The 21174-nt window shown below is 38.1% G+C and overlaps 1 protein-coding gene across 10 annotated transcripts in view; it reads right to left on the reverse strand.

Moving 5' to 3' along the window:
- LOC105207769 (dedicator of cytokinesis protein 7) overlaps positions 1–21174 on the reverse strand; it is a 109281-nt gene that overhangs the window by 81644 nt on the left and 6463 nt on the right. For 6 of the 10 annotated variants that reach the window (XM_039457335.1, XM_039457334.1, XM_026134004.2 and 3 more), the window contains 8 exons: positions 21037–21164; positions 20701–20963; positions 20372–20631; positions 19843–20277; positions 19395–19747; positions 19116–19318; positions 18720–19039; positions 17834–18637 (listed from right to left, as the gene is read on the reverse strand). In XM_039457335.1, coding sequence (XP_039313269.1) covers positions 18583–18637; positions 18720–19039; positions 19116–19318; positions 19395–19747; positions 19843–20277; positions 20372–20631; positions 20701–20963; positions 21037–21164 — 2017 coding nt within the window. In that variant the 3' untranslated portion in view covers positions 17834–18582. Of the gene's footprint in view, positions 1–4295; positions 4348–16997; positions 17069–17213; positions 17344–17654; positions 18638–18719; positions 19040–19115; positions 19319–19394; positions 19748–19842; positions 20278–20371; positions 20632–20700; positions 20964–21036; positions 21165–21174 lie in introns of those variants that run through there. The other 4 variants (XR_005576299.1, XR_005576298.1, XR_005576301.1 and 1 more) reach the window with 4 other exon arrangements.

Raw genomic sequence — 21174 nt, forward strand, 5'->3', positions numbered from 1 at the left:
TAATAATTAGCATTGGTATAATTTAATTGATTGTCAATTTAATTCTGTGATATTACTTTTCTGATTCAATTTAAGAACTGTGTTTGAAATCGAAAGTAACGGCGCACAGTTCAAGAGAATTAAAAATTGTACATAAAATAATACAAGAAACATTACTTCAGCACTAAGATCTTGCTCTATGGACAATTGAATATTTTTTGTGTAATTTTATATACCTTTTCAAGTTCATCAAATTGCGCGCCGAATAAATTTTCGGTCTTGAAACACAGTTGAATAAGTTGAACGAGAATAACAATACGATATTAAATTGATGATCAATTTAATAATAATGATGCTAACAAGTATCTATTATTCCCTTCCTTCTAAATACAGTAAAAAATTTATTAAAAAATAAATATTGTATTTGCGAAAAATAAATATTGTATTAGATCTCCCAATATATATCTTTATATATTTTTTTCTTAAAAGTATAACTCGAGTTATATTTTTAAGAAAAATAGTATTACTTTTAAATCACTTGTCGAAGATAAGTTTGCGTTTAAGTTAAATATTAATTTTATTAATTAAAGCAAATATAAAAAAATATATTCTTTAAAAAATATGTTTTTTATTTTTTTAAATAGAAACCTCTAATGATTTTTAGTAATTAATTTGCTTAAATATGTTTTATTTGTATAAAATAATAGCAATAATATATCAGTTCCAATGATTTCAATAGTTTTAACGATATGTATACAATAGCTGCAGTTTGGCCCACTTACACTGTGCTATTCGACTTACTATACAATCAATTCGATTTACGATCAAAGTCTCAAAGCTCTGTCGTGTAAGTAGAGGGAGGATCTGTATATAAATAACAGCAGCGAAGTTGGACAGAAAGTTAGTTTTTCTCAAGATGAAATATTTCTTCTTTTTCGAGCCTCTTCCAAGGATAATACACACATTATGTAACTCCGATGCACACCGTCGCCGTCGTGGATGCGCCCATGCGAAACGCGTCCATTTTCCATCATCGCGGCGAGATGTGCGTGATGCGCGTATCCACGAGCGCGTACACGAACGCACGGAGCGCGCGGCGCGTGCAAAACCGTGAAATGCGTGGTCGATTTCCACGCGATATTCGCACGGAACACCGCCGCCCGACCGACCGGTTTGACCATCGGTGCTCGATGCACACAGTTCGCTGGTTTCGATTGATTCGGAAGATACAGGTCAACACAAAGCGCTGCAACGCGCGCGTTAAGGGGACCCGGCAAGCCGCATTATTTCGCATTCCGCGCCATTAGCCGCGCATAACGGAAAATATATAAATCGTAATTGCGCTGGAGCAACCTTTGCCGTGTCCGTCCCTCCTCTTCCGCCCCCCCCCCCCCGCCCTCGTTGAAATTTTGCAAGTCGAAATACGAATCGTACCAATTGATTTCGACAGCGCGCGCGTATTCCCGCGAGAGATCCGTCGCGCCACGTAAAAAAAACATGCGTTGGTAGTATAAACTCGCGCCTGTATGGAAATATCGGATCGTATTTTTAAGCCTGATAAAAGGTATCCCGCATTGACAATAACGGCCAACATTATTAAAATTTCACCGTCGCTCGCCGCGCGCCACCCCTGAAATTGTATTTATTCGCGGTTATCGCAAATACAGCTTTAAGCTTCGCGAGACCTTTTTTCTCTCCGAACGCAATTACCACGCGCAGTATTAACATTCTCGTAAATCAGGCATTTAATATCGTGTTCATTATAAAATACAAATGCATAATGGTAACGCGTGATCGATCACGATTTCACTGTATTTATAACCCCGGGAGAACGATGAACATCTCCGTGATGAAAGATGAGCCAGCGCGAGAGCAGGTTAACATTTATTATAAATTAGCCCCGATAGCGTAGTCGGAGCTACGTTGCTGTTGCTTCTTGCTTCCCATCCGGTTACTTGTACACGGTAAACTCATCTCGCGGTTATTAAGGAGCGATCGGCGTCTGCGGCGGGCCGAAACTTCCGCGAAACTTCTTAACGAGACGTAACAGGGGTCCATTCTTTACTGGCGGCAGCTTCCGAGCGGCCCATCGGTAAATGGCGCAAATGCGCACGTTTATAATTCGCGAGAACTTGGCGAATAACTAAACAAAGCCGGGCATACACAAAGCTTCCCTCCGCTGAATTACGTGTGTGCGCGTAATTACACGGAAGAACCGTTCTGCTCGCCGGCCACCTTTTTTCCTCGCGTCGTCCTCGCCAAACAATGGGCGCCATGATATCCGTCGTGGAAAAAAGGGAAGTCATGCGCGTGTGCCACCATGTGATATCGGGAATTTGCGATGTTATGCGTCGCAAATTGTCATGGGAGGGCTGATACTGCCGGCGACAAAATTCAATTTACACGGCCGCGTCGCATATGTTTTTTCCTCCTTCGCGAGTAGCTGTCCAAAGCGTTCGCGAGGCAACACTATTGTAAGATTCTTTAATGTGATTCATTTATACATTCAGAATCGGCAGAAAATAAGGACGAGAATCAATTAAAATTATTAAGGGGTCATATACTTTCCGACGCTGAAAAATTATCGATTTTTGAGAATTTTTTCAGAAAGGATGATAAGTAAATTTAATATCTACGAAAAGCATATGTGTAATTAATTATTAGTGTATAAAAGAATTATTTTTACGTATTAAGATAAACTTTTATTGAAGCTGCTCTCGGGCCGACCAAATTTATTATTTTTTAAATAGAATTTTTACATTGCACTATTACTGATTTGTGCAATTTACTACGCTGCGTTCCAACATACACTGTCAGTACTAAAAAAAACTACAGTTCACGTATATTACGTATATTATAGTTCAATATACTATAGATTTTCATTACTGATAGTGAATTTCGAAACGTAACACTCGTTGTTATTACTTGGAAAAATTTTCTTGTTAGAATAAATGGTAACTTGGAAGTTAAATACAAGAACAATACTTTATTCTCGTTATTGTTCTTGGATTCATGGAACTTGATTCGTTCACATTATCTTAGGTAATTTGAAAAAGATAATATTGTGCTTGTTTTCTCTAAAATAGAAATAAAGATAATGTACATTAAAATAATCGGGATAAAAATAAGATAAATCTATTTCATTATCTAGACTGATTTGATAAACAACGACAAATACTAGTATTAAAGAATCTCACAACAGTTACAAAGTTGCTTTTTGTGCTGAACGCAGTCATTTCTCGTAATGACAATAGAAATTACGTACATGTAATGAAATAACCGTCGCGGGATTAAAAGATCTTACGGAGTGTGTGTAGCTCGAATAGCGATCGAGCGAGATTACGTTTTGCGTCATTGATATCGCGATAAAATAAAAGAAAGAAACCTCGCGAATGTGACGTTTGTGAGAGCGAGACTGGGCTACCTGACATTTCCGCGACGTGTCGAGACTTCTCTAGAGCTCCAGAGAAGAAAGTTTTTTCCCCGCGGGCATCAGGGACGTCCGTGTTATCACCTGCCAATTTATCGCGCTAAAGCGGTGACCTCTGCCTGCTCATCACTTTTTTTTTCCCAGGCGCCCGTGCAAACTGTCGCAATAAAACGGCTCGTAAACCCGGCGCGAATATCCGTCGTTGGCTTGTCGGGCTCTTCACGGGGATTTTCTGTTGTCCGTTACATACACGGATAACGCAACGGGCGCCGGCAACACCGCTTTGCAAATATTCGTCGTAAATATAATTCTCGCGAACGTAAGCACGGATCGTAATAGAATCCAAATTAATTGTAATCGCTTCTTTACGAATTTAAATCTTCAATTCTTTGTAACAGAATGTTGAATCGCTTAATATTTCCTAAAAGCCGTAAAATCTGATTTCCATTTCTGCCAATCAATGCAATATTCAAAGTTCAAACCAAGCTTAAGATGTATAACTACCTTGATTGGCGGAAGCAAATTTGTAATTTTGGATTAACCTTGGAAATACATTGTGAAAAATGTTTCTCAGTTTATTTCGTAAATCTACTCATTTACTCACAAGATCTATTCATTTTTAAGATGCAACAATTGCTTTGTCTAATTCTGTTGAACAAGGCGGTAATCTTTGTAAATTTAGCGAGCGTTAACAGGATGTTCACTAAAAATTTATAAATCTATTCCCTGAAAATTCTAGGATTTTCCAGGAATTTTTATCAAAATTCTATCAAAATTTTCATCAAAACTATTACGTTCCGTTAGGTTATACACTTTCCTTTCATTCTGCGCAGGATATTTATAAAGCATTGAAATATATAAATAAGAAAATTGACTTCTGACTCACCGATTTGATGCACAACGGACAGAGTTCATCAGCCACCAAGCTGCGGTGATTACTGTAACACACAAACACAAGATTTAAAAATTAAAACCCGCTTAAAAATGATTAATATTTCAAAAGCTAATTCTTATACCCAAAGAAAGGTTTCTTTGAGTCAAAAAATATTTGTTTGACTCAAAGAAATTCGTACACTGCTATACGGTTAAAGAAACAGTTTGGTTGTGCAATGCAATTTTTTTTTTATAAAAGAAATATATTATTAAAACCAGAACAACTAAATTATTTTTTATATTTCTGTCAATACTTCCTTTTGTCGATTATTCGCACACATAGGAACATCTGTAACGCGCCATTGAAATTGGTGGTTACACGATTGAAACGTTCGATGTTTATGTTTATGTTGATTAAACTATTTTTGTAACTAACACTTCGATTTAGCTTATATCCGTTTTATGATTTTATTGAGTTTCTCGAGGGCACAGATTTTTATATATTTAGTAATTTGTAATTTTTAGAAATTTTAAAATTTTTTCAATTTATTAACTCATTTTTAAAAGTTTTCCTTACTAATCAAGAGACGGGAAAGGTCATTGACATCCTTAAAGATCAAAGTTGAAATATCAAAGTTGAAAATCATTTGAAACTGGCTATGTGAAGGACAAGATTTATCCAACTTTAATTAGCTTCAGCGTTTAACAATTATTTCGTCACCGATTTCGTATCTCACAGCAAACTTTTTTCATATCTAACGGCTACAAAGAATCTCTCACTGAAACACGACAGGACGTGTTCGCGCGAAAAGTGTATTCGGTAAAGGGAGAGCGTTTACGATGTCTAGTGCATACGCAGGGCTAGAGAGACATCTGCCAAAGGAGATAAATTCAGACGTATGCGAATCCGGTTAGCAGCGCGAATCAGCAGGGTGCATAAGCGGACAAAGAGCGCGGAAGGGCATAGCGTAATGCGATAGAAGCGGCATCGCAGGACACGTAGGTATGTATGTGCAGGAAGCGACACTACGATAAGAGGTCGCGGAAACAGCAGGAGTGATAGAGACGGCGAAGACCGATGAATTCCAAGTGCGAGCGCACGATGTGGAGGAACAAAAAATGCTGGAGCGCAAGAAGGATCGACGAAGGGATCGGGAAGGGACAAGAAATCCCGTGTCCTATATCTATACACGCGGCCCCGTGAAAAATGGGACGGGTTTGCGATAGCCGCTGTTTTTAACCACCTGATAGAGAAAATTTTCATCGTAAAACGATTCGCGTTTTGTGTATCCGGACGAAAAAAAGAAAAAAACAGGTAAATCTTATTAAGAATAAAGTTAATTACGAAGTTTCGTGAGTGTTCTCGTAGATCGTGCTCGAGGCGCGTATTCCCTACTTAAGATGTTGGCGGCTAAAGGAGGAAAATTTAATGCCTTAAATTTAACTCGGTGACATCGACAAAAAATTGAGTAGACGGAAAATGCGAATTCGCTTTTTGATGGTATCAATAAGTCTAAGTCTTGTCACGTAGGCGTTTCAGTCTTGGCGGAAGAGATACTTTTCAGCTTGTATTTCGCATCACACGATTCGTTCATAGTTACCTTGTGATTAATCTTATCTTTTAATTTTACTGCGCCGAATACGCTCATGTCTTTCAACTGAATTTGATTCCCTTCGTCGGAAGATCAAAAATACTAAAATTCAAGACATTAGTATTTTTTTATCTTTTAACTAAAACTAAAAGTTAAATAATTTGTTTAATTAAAACTGGAAAAAAACCAAATAATTATCGGATCTGATATGCCGAATCAACGTCCGGTAAATCCCCTCGAGACCTGAATTGGGCCTAATCCGATGCAAACTAAATTCGGCATACCGGACTAAATTTCTACTCGGGCGTATTTTAATTTTATTATTATTAGGTGGGCAAAATGCTTCGATTGTCTAGCAAATTCCCCTTCTGTTTTGGAATTCCCCAACGAATGATTCACCTCGCGATTTTTCGACTGGCTCGTACCTCAATCCGATCCTGTTTGTACGTGCGATAGAACATATATCCTCGCGGCCGAGCATTGAAAAATTGCAGTCGTCAATCTGCAGCCGTGTGAATTTTTCGAAAGAAATCAAACGTCGTCCGTGGCAGACTGACTCGTACGGCGCGCGAGCGGAATACTAATTCCAAATGAAACAACCAGTCTAAACTGGCGCCGTTCAGACTACTGATTTCCTGAATATTGAAGCAATCAATAGAATGCAAATACTCCATCGCGTAGGAAAGTGAGACGACGAAACGTACGGGATAAATTTATGGGACTACTACTTAGCGCTTGAAAGAAATTGCGAGATCGTCTCCGTCACCGATCGCATTAGCGATTCCCGTTTAACATCGATTCCATTCCGACGGCGCGGGCGTTAAACGATTCTTTTTGTGTAATTTCCGCAAATTGGCATTAAGCGAGCCTGTTAATCCACGAAAATAATCCTCCGCGCGCGGGGAAGGTTCGCTCTGACGGGGTGACAAATCGCGGTGTCCCGGAACTAATCACCGGCCGCCGGGATTCTAATGGGATCAGATTAATTATGACATTTAGCGTCTTGTTCGCGCTAGGAGAATAGGGATGGGGAAAGAAAGCCGGGCGGTGGATGGCGCGGCTTCCTTTCCCCACGGGCCTTCCTTGAGCGAAACGTAGTCCCACCCGGTGACGAATGTAAGGCAAATAAGATAGGCGGAAGGAGAGAATGGTGGAAGTTTAATGCCCGGCTTCTTGGCAGTCGAAATAAATTAAACACGGTCTTATACAGCTCGGTTCTGCACCGCTCGGTACTTTGGCTAGCTGCTCTGCTGGCTGCCGTCTAGGTATCCCGAATTTCGTCTTCGTCTCTGTGGATATTTATTTAACGTCCCTCGCCCGGGCTGCCTTCGCCCAACGCCTTCGCCTCTCTCGCGGCTTCCGACGCCTTTGTAAATTAATAAGAGCGGACAAACACGCAAAGGTAGAAAGGAAGGAAGAAAGGAAGGAAGGAAGGAAGGAAGAAAGGGAGGGAGGAAGGAAGGAAGGAAGGCGAGAGGCTCGGTTCCCTCGCCGCGGACTTTCGCACAAGGATTAACGAGGAAAACGAAGCTAAGCGCATCTTCTCTCGCTCGCAAAAGAAAAAAAAAAATCTACGTGCAAACATCTCGCGGAGGTGCGACCTTTAAGGTCACCTTCATTTATTCACAGCTGAGCTCCCAGCCGTCGCCGCGCGCCGTCGCGTCGCACCGCGGAAAAGAGAATTTCGTCCTTGCTCGCACGCGCGAAAAGGGAATCCGCTGATAAATATTAGCTATCACGAGATGCGATTCGAATATATTTACGAAAATTCCTCTAGAAGCATCCTAGGGCTACGATAACGTAGACTAAATCTGGCGAGAAACTACACGCGAATATTAACGTGCAAACAAGCTTTTTTCAAAACAAATCTGCAAATCTTTAAATACATTCGCGCAACATGAGAATTTTCTCCCCAAATCCGCGGCAGACTTCTCCCCTGTCTTTCTTCGTCTTCGTCAACTTCTCGACGTGCTAAAAGGGTTAAATCTGGTATTCTCCTTCGCCCGCAATTTCCCGAGCGCGAATTGAGGATTTCGAGACGTTACTCGGGGTGGCGCGCGTTACTCGAACTGTATGATTAAATTCCCAAAAGCAGCGGGGGTGCTTCTCGCGTACCGTCGCGACGATTCAGCGTCTCCTCTAAGAGACGCAGACACAGTATACGACACGGAGAGAAGACCTCTGTGGTTGGGTGGCTGCTCGTATAGGTGTAAAAGCAGCCTTGAAGATGCGCCGAACGTAACTACCCTAATCCTCGAGAAGTCGATGCGTCGTCGGGGTTAACGAAGCACCCCATACAACGGATGCCGTAAATCGAGTTAGCTACCGTTCCGGTATAATTTCTCAATTTCGTCATTAGGGCAAGATCGCGGCGCGCCACTTCGTCGTCTAATCAGGCTAGTTTCCGACTTGCCTGCCGAATCATCGGATAAAATAATTGCGACCGATATGAGTGCCGGCTGGCTCCCGTCCGTCATTACCAACTTCGTTCCTTGGATGAATTAACGAGTGAGGCATCGCTATCGAGCAATTTGATAAAATACCATGTGTATGCGTCCACTCCACTCCTCGATTGCCATTGCAAATTCGTAAGAGGTAATTTGTTTGAAGAAAATCACAAAATTTCCTCGAGCGTATAATTGAAACAGACTCCTACGAACTAAATAGACGATTGGAAATGTAGAGCCAGTGCTAGCCGCAATGTGTACTGTGGGGATGCATGTACTCCTTACACGTAGCCACGAATACGTGTAAAGCATAGGGAGAGAGATGCTCGACAACAAATATTTAAACGCATGCAGAAGCAATGATTACACGATGACAAGAGGTGTAGTCTCTTGACGCGTGATTGCAGTAGTTCCAAATCAACATCTTTGCGATGCGCCGACGGAGATGATATTTTTAAAGAATATATTGAGAGCGTTCACGCAAACAGAAATTTGGGTACAAAGATTCGTAGAATCTCGCGAATGATCCACGAATTAATTACGCGCGTCTCACGCCTGTGCGTTTTCTGAAGAAAAAGAATATGTTGAGAAAAAAGAATATACTGAGAAAAAAAGTTATTAACTTGATTACAATTTTTCAGTTCAACTATTTATATATTTAATTTAAATACGTAAATGCTTACTGAAAATATTCAATCAAGTTGAAAAATTTAATCGAGTTAAGAACTTTTTTCTCAGCGTATTATAACTGAAGTATTTATCTTAATATATCTTTAATATGATAAATTAATAATTAACGTTAATAGTGACATGGTACAATTGAGTATTCAAATAAATATTCCAATTATAAAAATTTATGAATATGAAGAATATTTATCAATTCTTATTAAAATAATACTATTTTATACTGCTCTAACATTTTCTCACACATCCAAAGTTTAAATGATGAAATGAAATCATTTCTTTAACTTTTTTTTTAAGTAAAAATGTCTTAGAGAAAAATAAAAATTTATTTGATTTCGAGAAATGACGTTATTAGTCTTTTTTAAAGTAAATAAATTATTTGTTTAATTTAAACAATTAATTTTTTAATTCAATGGCAGAACTATATAACAAAAAAATTCAGTTCACTTGATTTGAAAAATATATTTCTTTCATTTAAGAAAAAAGATTTGCGTTGCACAATCAAACTATTTTTTTAATTTTAATAAAAGGAAAAACCAAACAATTTCTTCAAATCAAAGAAACTTTTCTATAGCAATACACAAATTTCTTTGATAGAAACAAATTTTTTTCGACTCAAAGAAACTTTTCTCTGGGTGCAGTCTCTGTTACTTATAATCTTTTTAATATAATGAAGATATTTCTTCATGTTTTGTAATTGAAACAAATAGTTACGCATGTGTGTACGCGTGTGAAAGAGAAAGACAGAGAAAGAGAGAGAGAAAAGCGATCATTCTTTTTTTATAGTTTAATTCGTTAGCACGTAATAATCATTCGTATTTCTCACGCTACGCTCTTTATTCACCGTTTCACAATCGTAAAAATTGCGGATGGTATTCATGCGTTGCAAATGAAGTAACAAGCGCTCCATCGGAAACCATTTAGGTATCGCTCGAACGACCGCACTTCTCTGAAATACCAAGAATAATAGTCCATCGAAAATCAATTACCGGCCCTAGCGTTCTCCTCTACAGCGTTTAAAGAATCGCATTCATTATTCTCGGCAAGGATCGCGCGACGAAATTTGATGATCATTCAAATTCTCCCGACACTATCGATCCTAAGAACGAATGATTGGCGTTGCCACTATAAATTTCATTAAAATCTTTCCCACGTAAATAAAAAAAAAAATAACTACTTCATTCGTCGCTGTTGTACCGAAAATTATAATGATAAACGCTAAGCAGATCCTGTGCATTTGTATTCCTCTCGCACTCGAATAGTTTCGTAAAACTGACGCTGCCTTAGTTCGCGAGAATCTGCGTGTACCAAAAGTCATCGTGTACACGTAGGGATGTTCGGTATACGACCCCTACGCTGAGAGCTCGTATTTCGCTATTTATTACCGTTCTCCATGATGTGTTTCTGCACGACAAGCAAGCTTTACAATCGCGACTCTTTTCTCCTCTGCCGTTTTTCTTGTCCATGCACGTACGCGAAATGTCAGTAAAGAGGAAGACCGCATGGTCTCAGTGTGCGACTACGTGATGGTTAAGTGTTCCACGTGAGCCTTACGAGGCTATCTCCGAAAACAAGCCCCGATACAACCGAGAACACTTGTCACGTCTTGGAATCTTTTCGGTGACACGTGTATGTTTATGACAGCAGGGAGATGATAAAAACGGTTTTAAATCGCTCTGAAATCGGGTGAAGTTAACGTACTCCTGATCCATTATGTACATCGACTGACGCTTCATGGTTACCTCTCGGATAAGTATAAAAAATATTATGGTTGTATGAGATTATTTCGCTGTATTATATTTTCGTTAACAACGTATTATAACGAATATTTTTTTTTTTTTATATTATACATTTAATCCTACTGTTCTGTTCGAATTTGCTGTACGATCATATCGTCGTTGAAAAGCTGTAGTAAATATAACGTGAACTAAAGGTTTTCAGTTATTTCGCAGTGAATTTCGGAAATGTAGCATAGCCGTCCATTACTACTGCTACTGCTAGCACTACAGTAACTTTTTTTTGGTAACTCGGTTTCTAATTAAAATTTTTAAATCGCAATTAATATTTAGAGATAAAAAAGTTTCCTTTCCGAGAATTTAGTTATCCTTTCCGACATATAAAAGATATATAAAGATTGAAAATAAAAATAAAAAAGTAAAAAGCGAATAAATGAGATCCCTTATTTTTTTAGTAAAACTAATATAATTTATATAATTATTATTGATATAATTATAGAAAACTCATATGATAAATTGTATTAAATTATTCTACTAAAAATAGGCAAAATAATTTTTTTAATATTGGTCTGTCTTAGTTTTTTTACCTTTATTTTTAATTTTTATATCTTTTATTCTAGATATCCCATCTCATCAAAGATTAAATTTTTAGAAAAAAAATACAATTCTTTTTATTTCTAAATATCAATTATATCCTACAAATTTTGATTGAGACTGTTATAATTTCAAAGAGGAAAACACGAAGTCTTCTGGAACTTAACAGGTTGACGCAGAAAAAAAGTTTTAATAAAATGTTAAAAAACAAAATATATTTTAGATCAAATAGACCCGAACAAAACAGCAGAGTTAAATACTATAATTCAAGCACGGCGAATAGAACGTAGGATATATAAATGCTTTGTAGAAAAATTTGCTAAAGTGATAGTGATTAGTGTCAAACGTTTCTTAAAAAAAAAAAAAAAAAAAAAATGCTTGAAAGAAAAAAGGATTTTGATCTTGTATAAATGCAGAAGAATCTCAGCTTTTTCAGCATACTTTAATTCAAATTGCTACGACATCCTCAAACGAAGATATCGGCAATCGCATCGGTTCGCGATCCCGCTCGGCGCTGCTCGGCGAGTGATCAGCTGATTGTGGTCACGTGCTATCCAAGAATCCCGACCTATCCTTACGCGCGCGTTCGTTGACCTACTCTTATGCGTTCTCTTAATGAATGCACCACGAAATCTTCGAAATGTTATAACTACATAAAAAATAATCGTAAAATAGTGAAACAAAAATAAACTATCTTGATTATTTAATCTGTATATATATATATCTATGCGGTTTCGCTGAATATCTAGGAATTCAGCTACTCTCTAAAATCTTTGAAGTGGAATCCCACTCTAAAAGTGTGAAAATCCTGCCAGTCTTGACAAAGAGTGGCAGAATTTTCACACTTTTAGAGTGGAATTCCACTCTTTTAGATGAAATTCCACTCCAAAAAATTTAGAGAGTAGATACATCTAAAAATAATTTTAGACTCCAAAAATAATGTAAAATGCTCAAGCATGGTGAGCAATGCTCTAAAAACTTTTTATATTCTAGCAATCACGTTGAGCGTTCTCCGTAATTATTTTCATGATTTAACAAAAATTTATTTTTCAAATTTGTATCTAGCTAAATGTTTAGATTCTTTAGTAAAACCGTATATTTCTTTCCGCATATTTGTTAAAAGTTCCTATTGTGACATACATTAATAACTCTTTTTGGATTAGGTTGCAAAAACATTAATTATTACGAAACACAAAATAGTATTATAAAAATTGCTACATCATCTGACAGAAGACACTTTTTAATTTGTATTTACGTTTTTAAAGCTTTCAAGCTTTTATTCAAGAAATATCCACAAAATAAAATAGGGTGCCAGTATTGGCAACTTTTTTCTATTTTGCGGTAATTTTTCCATTGTTTCTTTCGTCATAAATGCATAAGTGAAACGCAAAGCCAACTTGTACCTTATAACTGCACATCTCACAAAAAAATTGTAAATCCCAGAAGAGAATTTCTAATATTTTATATAAAATAACATTGTAATGAAAGATAATTCTGGGTTGAAACGAATTAAAAAAAATTCATATATTTCAATGAAAAATAATATTCTGCTGAAATTTTTTTCGAAAATTCTTTGCAAAATATAATAAAGCTTTTTACGTATCGTTGTGTCTTTCCGTAATGTCTCTAACAAGCTCTTTCGAAAATTCTAACGCGGCACACTCATCTCGAGATCATCTCATCGATAGAAGCTTAAAGTGTCGCGATTGCGAAATATCATCGCTACTTTATGGAATCCGTAATGTCGACGCGCGACTATAGTTTCGCTATTGCAGGTTTAATATTATAAGCTTGGATTACGGCTCGACGAACTTAATCGGCGAACGCGTTGCACTCGCGGGGCGGGAGGAAGTGAGATCTGCCGAAGTTTCCGCGAAAAAAAACTCATCGCGGTCTCCTCGCTCGCGCGATTTACGAGCCAATGATAGCTGCGGCGCGGATGCACAAAGAGAAACCCGCGAGCGGGAAAGGGAAGCGTTTGCGAGAGCAGAGACGAGACGAGTCGCAAATGAGCAGACGCCGCCGCCTGAGGAACTCTTCGTCGTCGCGTGGAAGACAACACGAAGAAAATTACTCCACTGGTCGCGTTGTTGGAAAAGTAATTAACGCATTCGCTATTCGAGAGGGAGAGAGAGAGAGAGAAATGATCGGAAGGGGGAGGACGAGACGGGGGCCGGGAAGTTTGCTAATTTCGCGCACGGAAGTTTGCTAATTTCGCGCACTCGGTTGTGCGTAATCAAACGGAACCGGTATCGATCGCCAGGTGTATCCCTAGAGGCGACGCGCAAAACGCTAAATAATTCATCACGAAGGTACCATCATTTCGCGAGACAGAGAGGAATTCTCGGCGCCCGTTCCCCTGCCGGACCAGGGTTCACCTCGCCCTCCAACCAACGCGCGCGATTCGATAACATAATCGCGGTGGGCGAAACGTTCCACGCGAACAAGAATCCGGAGCCGCAGGCTGCGCGCGGACGAGATGCAGCGACCAGGGCGGGGGGAGGGGGGGAAGGAGGGAATAGAAGGGGGAGCGAGAAGGGAACCCTGGCAATTATACGTCGGCAACGGGATTTCGATGCGAGCGGCTAAGTGAAATAGCCGAGTTAATTACGGCGCCGCTCTAATCGAGTTTCTTTATGCTATTAATTTGTAGTATAATACGAAAGATAATGGCGGGAATAAAGTCCCTCGGGACTCTCGGGAGACGGCTATCGCGCATCGCTGTATTTTCGCGTGCGAAAAGTCTCAAAAAGTTCCACGTGAATTTTCTTCGGGTGGCGAAGGAAGGAGTTCACAAAATTTCTTCTCCGCCACATTCAATCGCGCCGGGCTCGTGCATTTCTACTCGCGCCCGCCATCTATTAGCACGGCTGCTCATTAGCGCGCGCGCGCGCGCGCGCGCGTACATGAGACTTGGCGAGACAAAATTCGCACGGATTTCCGAAGATACCGGGACATCCAGGAGCGTGCGTCCCTCATAATCCCAAATAACTCGCATTTCACTGTAAATTAAGTTCACAAAGGAATCCGCGCCCCTTTTATCCCTTAATTTCGAATTCATTAATCGTCGAGCGTCTGAAAGCGAGCAAACGCGCTCGCGTGCATGCGCGCGCGCAGCCGTTATGCCGCGCGCCAGAATAATAACCGGGGTAATCGCGAACAAATAAGCAATTAATTATACAGCTATGATGCAGATATGGATTCGCTTACCGAACGGTATTGCGAATGTCGTCCGGCCGGGCCCTTTCCGCAGCTTTCCCGTTGGGAGTGTACCGTTTCCAACCTCACTCGAGGGTCCCCCCTCGACGCCGCGGAAAAAACGAGTCCCGAATCCGGCGAGCGACGATTAATCCGTTACAACGATCGCTGTCCAAGCCGCCGAGGGGAGGACGGGACCGGGCTACCGCGGCGGCTTTTTGCACGCGCGATGCGTACTTTTGTCGGATGAAAAATGCGAAAAACGCAGAGTGCGGGCCTCCGACTACCACTCTCGGTGCGACCGGCGCGAAACTAATGCGACGCGATGTGTGAGCGCACGCTATTGGCCGATTTGAATATTTCGCAATAATTTAAACGCCCCCTGAAGCGGGACTGTGCCGTACAAGATTATCCATATGGATTATTTACGCATTGTTTACACGAATTTTTTTCATGTAAACGATACAAATAATGTAAATTATTATAAATTGGATAACACAATATGAAAAAAGCAATCGATAAAACATCAATAATGCCAATATATTCTTTAGGCCGATATTCCTAGTTATAAATAATTTTTTATCTTTCATTGAATAATAACAGATTGCATGAATCATACAATAACAGTGCAATATCAAAATCGCTCCAAAATTATAAGATTTATTTCCATCAATATAGATTAATTTTGATCTCGGGGTTTAATTTATTCTTTATCTTTTCTAATTCTAACAATTGGAAAGAGATAAAGAATAAGTTAAAAAGATCCAAGTTAATCTACATTGGTGGAAATGAGTTTTAAAGCGATTTAATTTTGACGTTGTGCTATTATTTTATGATCTATACAATCTATAGTCATCATTTAAAAAATAAATAGAAATTAACATTAATAATTTGAAAATTTTTACAAAGAACTTTGTCAGTCTATTATAGTGCAACTTGTGTATTCCCTCTGTATTTCTCAATGTTGATTTGTGTATTGATTCAAATACAGAAAGACATTTTTTATCAAATTAAATTATTTGAAGAATTTTTGTTAAAAAAAATGAAGATTTATAAATAAAAACATAAATATTCTGTTTTTATATCCTGAATTGTTTTGCTCAACAGCGATATTTTAAAATTTCCTTGATAAAACGGTATAGTTTTCGTCGTATTTTATTTAAAAAGAGAAAAATTTGCTAAGCTAATTATACATTTATTCTTTTTTTTCAGGAATTTAAATCGGTGTGTGTAAAGTATATAATTTTAATAAAATAATCTTGATCTTATCTACAATACGTTTACATGTAATTTGTCTTATCTTTATCTAAATAATTTCAAATTGTCTAAACATAAGACTATAAATTTTAACAATTTTAACAATGAATGTAATTTACGGTTTTCGCAATTTTTAGAAGATTCGTAATATTTTCACCAAAAATACACATATACATTCCAAGGTCTTCGTATATCTATTCTTAAAAAATTTTACAAATCTTTTAAAATTGAGCAGTTGCGGGAATTAAAATCCTCATTTCATCTCTCTGTTTCACTCTCTTCTCTTATATAATGTGATATTCTTTTCAGAAAACAATGATCTAATCGCACGAGTATAAGAACGAAAGCATCAAAATCCTGTTATGCACGATGAGGAAAAAGGTCGACGGAGAAGGATAACGATGATTAACGGTGACAAAAAGCGCGGTACCTCCTCGCCACCACAGAGAGAGGAAAAAAATAGATTACCAAATAAGCGAGAAAACGCGGGGAGGTACGCAACAGGGGTGCGAGCGCGAAATAGGCCGGGAATAGAGGAAAATCGTCCGCGTATTTGAGAGTTAAATGGACCGAGAGTTAAATGGACCAATATAAACAGGGCCGTTGCCCCGCTAAAAAGGAACGCGAGGAGGAAAATTTCGAACGATACTTTTTGCCCTCGCGTCTTGTCCTCCCCACAAGATTCCATCACCTCTGCGTTTTCCATCGCGTTTCTCTAACTCTCCCTCTTTCTTGCTCTCTTTCGTTCTCTTCTCCTTCGCACGATTCCGCATCGCGAGAGAATACTTCGAGAGGAATTTTCCGCGACGCGGTCTCGCTGGTACCCCGAAGGAAATCTCTTAACGCGATCAAAGTTTTCCTCGAGAAAATCCTTCGAGAAGTCTCATCCCGAGTTCAAAGGTAAACCTTTTATCTGAGACCTCCAATATGGAAGCCTCTCTCGCCTCCGTTACGACATTTTAAGACATTTTATTCGGTCTCCTCTCCTTTTTCCCCTCTCTTTCTGGTCGAGTCAAGACATTCGACGTATCCACGTTTATGTCTGTATCGTTACTGTTTCCGTTCAACGCACGTGAATTCGAGCGCGTCGAACGAAATCGTTTCTCTTGAGGCTGGCAATATCAGTTCTCGGTTATTATGCTGAATTTGGGAGATGAGAAATAATGGGGAAAAAGCAGAGAAAAAATTTTTTAGAATTGCAAAATGGTACTGAGAAAACAGCTTCTACATGTATTCAGGATAATAAAACCTGGATTTTACACACATCAATTTAAATTCCTGAAAAAAAAAGAATAAATGTATATTTAGTTTAACAAATTTTTCTTTTTTTAAATAAAATAGGAGTCAAACTAGAAAAAAAGAACAATTCTCGATAATACAAAAATCGAATCAATAAGATGAAGTAGTTATTCGAAAATAATACCAGAGAAAAAATGGATAGTGAAGGAATGATGAATAGGCGGCGGAAGACAGCTTGGAGGATCATAAACGGATTATTGGAGGGTCCATTGATCGAATGAAGACAGATATTCGCCTACTTCCTTCCTCTCATCCTTCAAAAAACAAACTGATCGTGTACAAAATTCGCCTATATTTCCAATATCTCAAGAAATACAAAAGTGCATTTTATTCAAGGCTTAGCGTGCTGAGTAAATATGACGATTTTCATTTTACGATTTTATATCGTAGAAAAACGTTCAGCTTATTTTAGTATATACATATATATATATATATATATATATATATATATATACATATGCATATATATAATACAAAATACACGATTTATCTCTTGTAAATTTACATTTTATGAATTGAATGCGTTATACGTCACTCTACATTGCATTTTTAATAAAGATATTACCTAGTCTAGTCCTTTGGGAAGTTTTTTCATCCTTGTAAAACTACTCGGCACTCATAACATGTAAAGAAGTATAACAAAATATAAAGATCACATAGTATCAAGACTTACGAGTATATTGCAAGATGTGATAGATAAATATTGGTAGAAAATGAAAAAGTCATGAAAATTACAGCGACAAATTAATCTCAATGACTTTTTTACTTAAGCATTTAATACTGTAATGATAAAATTGCGTTGCGTATTTATAAATTTAATAAATAAATGCGCAAGCCCATATAAAATTTATGAAGATATTTAGGATAAAACATATACTACTTGATGTATATTTACAAATATTTTCGTCAATTACGAAAATGATACAAACTTTACATATGAATGCTCGGCCATATCTAAATCCATTTAATATGATGATCACAATGTACCGTAATACTTAAGTAGTTATAAATATAAAAATTTCACTTTTATACTATAAATAAATTACATTGAATCCTTGTTTTACAAACATTCAATCATTAAAATTGTAGAATTAATAAGTTCGGAAATTTGATAGTTTTATAATACTATCTTTAGCTTATTATTTTTTATAACAAAAAATCAATTTATCTAATAACTCATAATATAAATCTAAAACTATAATGTAAATAATGTAACTCATATATGATTTTCTGACCAAATATATATTTAATCTATAAATAATTTGCAATATTTTTTAATCTTGTTATAAAACAAGGACTCAACATACGAATTTTTTTTTTCACAATAGTGATTATAAACTGAAGAATTAGCTACATATATATATATATATATATATATATATATATATATATATATATATAGCCATATATACATATACTAAATGACAATCACTTACGCAATTAATAATTGGATATAAGTCTTTGGTAAGCTTCTATGGCAGTGTTTCATTTTCTTACCAGCGTGGAGGAGTTGACGGAACAGTTTGCTGATTAACTAAGGATGGTCCGCTACGTGTGGCAGCATAGCAAAATTTCTTTAATATGAAAAACTTCAAAAGAGATACGCGTCTCTCTAATTAAAACTTCTTACCTCCAAGCAATGAGCGGTGCCAATCTCTCGGTCAATCTTTGATAATTTCTCTCCAGCTCTCGCTGATAATCCCGCTGATCGGGGCCAATCAGATTCTTATTGCGCCGCAAAGCGTCAAGACACTTTTTCTGAAAATCTTTGAAACACAAACGAAGCTTGTGTTGCAATCTGGTTGGCTGTGCATTTTGTTCGCGCAAACCGGAAAGAAACACGACCGCCACTTCAGCGGGCCCTTGATTGACCGTCGTGCCGATGCAACCTTGAAGGACCATTTGCAGCATTTTTGCATCAGGTGGTTCTTGAGCGGTTGCAGCGGCTACCTAAACAAGATCACACAAAAAACATATTGCATGTATACAAAATTAGAATATAAAGGTGTGAAACATTTATTGATACCTCGGCAGTCTTTTTTTGTATATCTTCAATTGCCACTTCAATGGGGCTCAAGACTATCTGTTTTCGAGCTACGACTCGAATTCTGGTTTTAAGATATGGGAAATGCGTCGCCACCGTTAATATAGTCTTTCGTTTGCACTGTTCACGCAACTCACCGTGAGCTTTGCCACCAGGAGTAAAAGGTGTCGCATAAACAAATCGTTCTAAAAACAAAAGCAATCATGAAAACGAATAATTACTTGTGATAACAAAATAATATTTATTCAATTCAATACTCACTTATATTGAAATTCCGATGGAAAACTGTTGGTCTATGCCTAAGCTCGTGCGCTTCGAAATACGGCTCCACATAAGTAATCTGCACATAAGCCTTGTCCGATTCTAGCTTGCTAGGATCCACAGGATTCGAATCCTTTATTATGACTATATTATCCGCACCGAATCTTTCGGCATAAAAGTTCTCGAGTCTTGAGAATATCTCCGGGAGTTTCGTCAAGGTTGGCTCTTTGTAAACAAACTCTTCACCAGCGAGATCACCAAATCTGGCGCCGTAAAAACCAACTCTGAAGTATGTCCCAAAGACTCGCTTACCGGCCAACTGTTCCACACGCGTGTATGCCTCGTGAAGTTTACTAAAAAAAAAATCCCGAAAAAATATTTTACATAGTAAATTTAAAGTAAAAAAGTATATCCTTTATATCATACAAGATAATTTAAACTTTCTTACCCGTGAATGTTAGCTAATTTCTTATAATCGTGTGCAGCTTCCGCTATAGGCAGCAATACCCTATAGACATCAGGAATAGCTTCATACATTCCAGCTGCATGAAAAGAGCTAGCCGCGTGCTCTAATAAACCTGCCAATCCACTCTCTGAAAAATCAGGGCCTAAGCAAAGCCCTTCTTCCCTTCTAGCCAGTACGTCATCGCCGACAGCGCTTTCCTCTAAAGCGTTTGGTGTCACGGGATTCAAAGCAACAGCTCCTATAGGCCGGCCGCCGCCACCTGGTTCCAATAAATGAAGATATTCCGCTACCAAAGCGGCGCTGTGCACCAAACACATTGCTGCTTCCGTGTGATTTTTCCTTTCCATGTGTTGCTGTGCCATGTTTGCAAGCCATGTTAAACGAAGATCAGGTGATCCTTGATAACCCTTGGCGATTCTACACAGAATTTATATATATATATATATATATTAGCTCATTATTTTTTAAAGCTCAAGCCAAATTAATGTTTGTTAAGATTCAGAAATCTTACCTGTACATTAAATCTAAGAGCATTTCAGGATCCTCTTGGAACTCCTTCATCTTAACGGTATCAGAAAGGATCATATGAAGGTTGAACAGTAGATCCTTCACTTGTTCGGGGAAACTTGTGTCTGCAAGCTCCGTATCTCTCTCGGCATATACCAGTACCGTTTTCAAAGCTCTACGTAATGCCCCCTCGCTAGGAGCTCTTCCTCTCCCAACGAGAGCGGATAAGGATGTTGTGACTTGCATTTTAACGCGTGCAAAATTCTGTGAAAAAATAAAATAAAAGTAATGCTTTACGAATCAGCAACATCACGAGATCTCATAGCAACTTACATTTCCAATTTCAAAATTCTGACGCATCAGCAGATACAAACTTGCAGCTGCATGACTTCTGATAGCGCTTAAAGGCGAGCTGCATCGAGTGAGCAATGTTAAGCACAAATCTCCGCAACGCTCGCTTTCCTCGTCGAACAATGCGCTATGATACTTAAAGACTAGAGCCCGCTGTGTATTAAACATGTGCTGAAGCACTGATGTACTTTGATTTCTAGCCAACGCTCTTAATAACACCTTCAATACTGCACCGACAACAGCACCTAAATAATTTTGAACATGTAATTTATCAACTTTTTGTCATATTTAATAAAATAAAAAAAAATCAATGAATACCTCCACCGCCGTCAGCTTGAACTACGGATTCTAAAGTGTCTAATACAACAAGAGAAGCCTCAGCCGCTAAAGCTCCTTCTATATGAGCATCTTGCTCTACAGCTCTTCCTTCAGGTTGTTCACAAGATCTTGAAGAAA

This window comes from Solenopsis invicta, chromosome 14, assembly GCF_016802725.1.
Source record: "Solenopsis invicta isolate M01_SB chromosome 14, UNIL_Sinv_3.0, whole genome shotgun sequence".
NCBI classification, from domain to species: domain Eukaryota; kingdom Metazoa; phylum Arthropoda; class Insecta; order Hymenoptera; family Formicidae; genus Solenopsis; species Solenopsis invicta.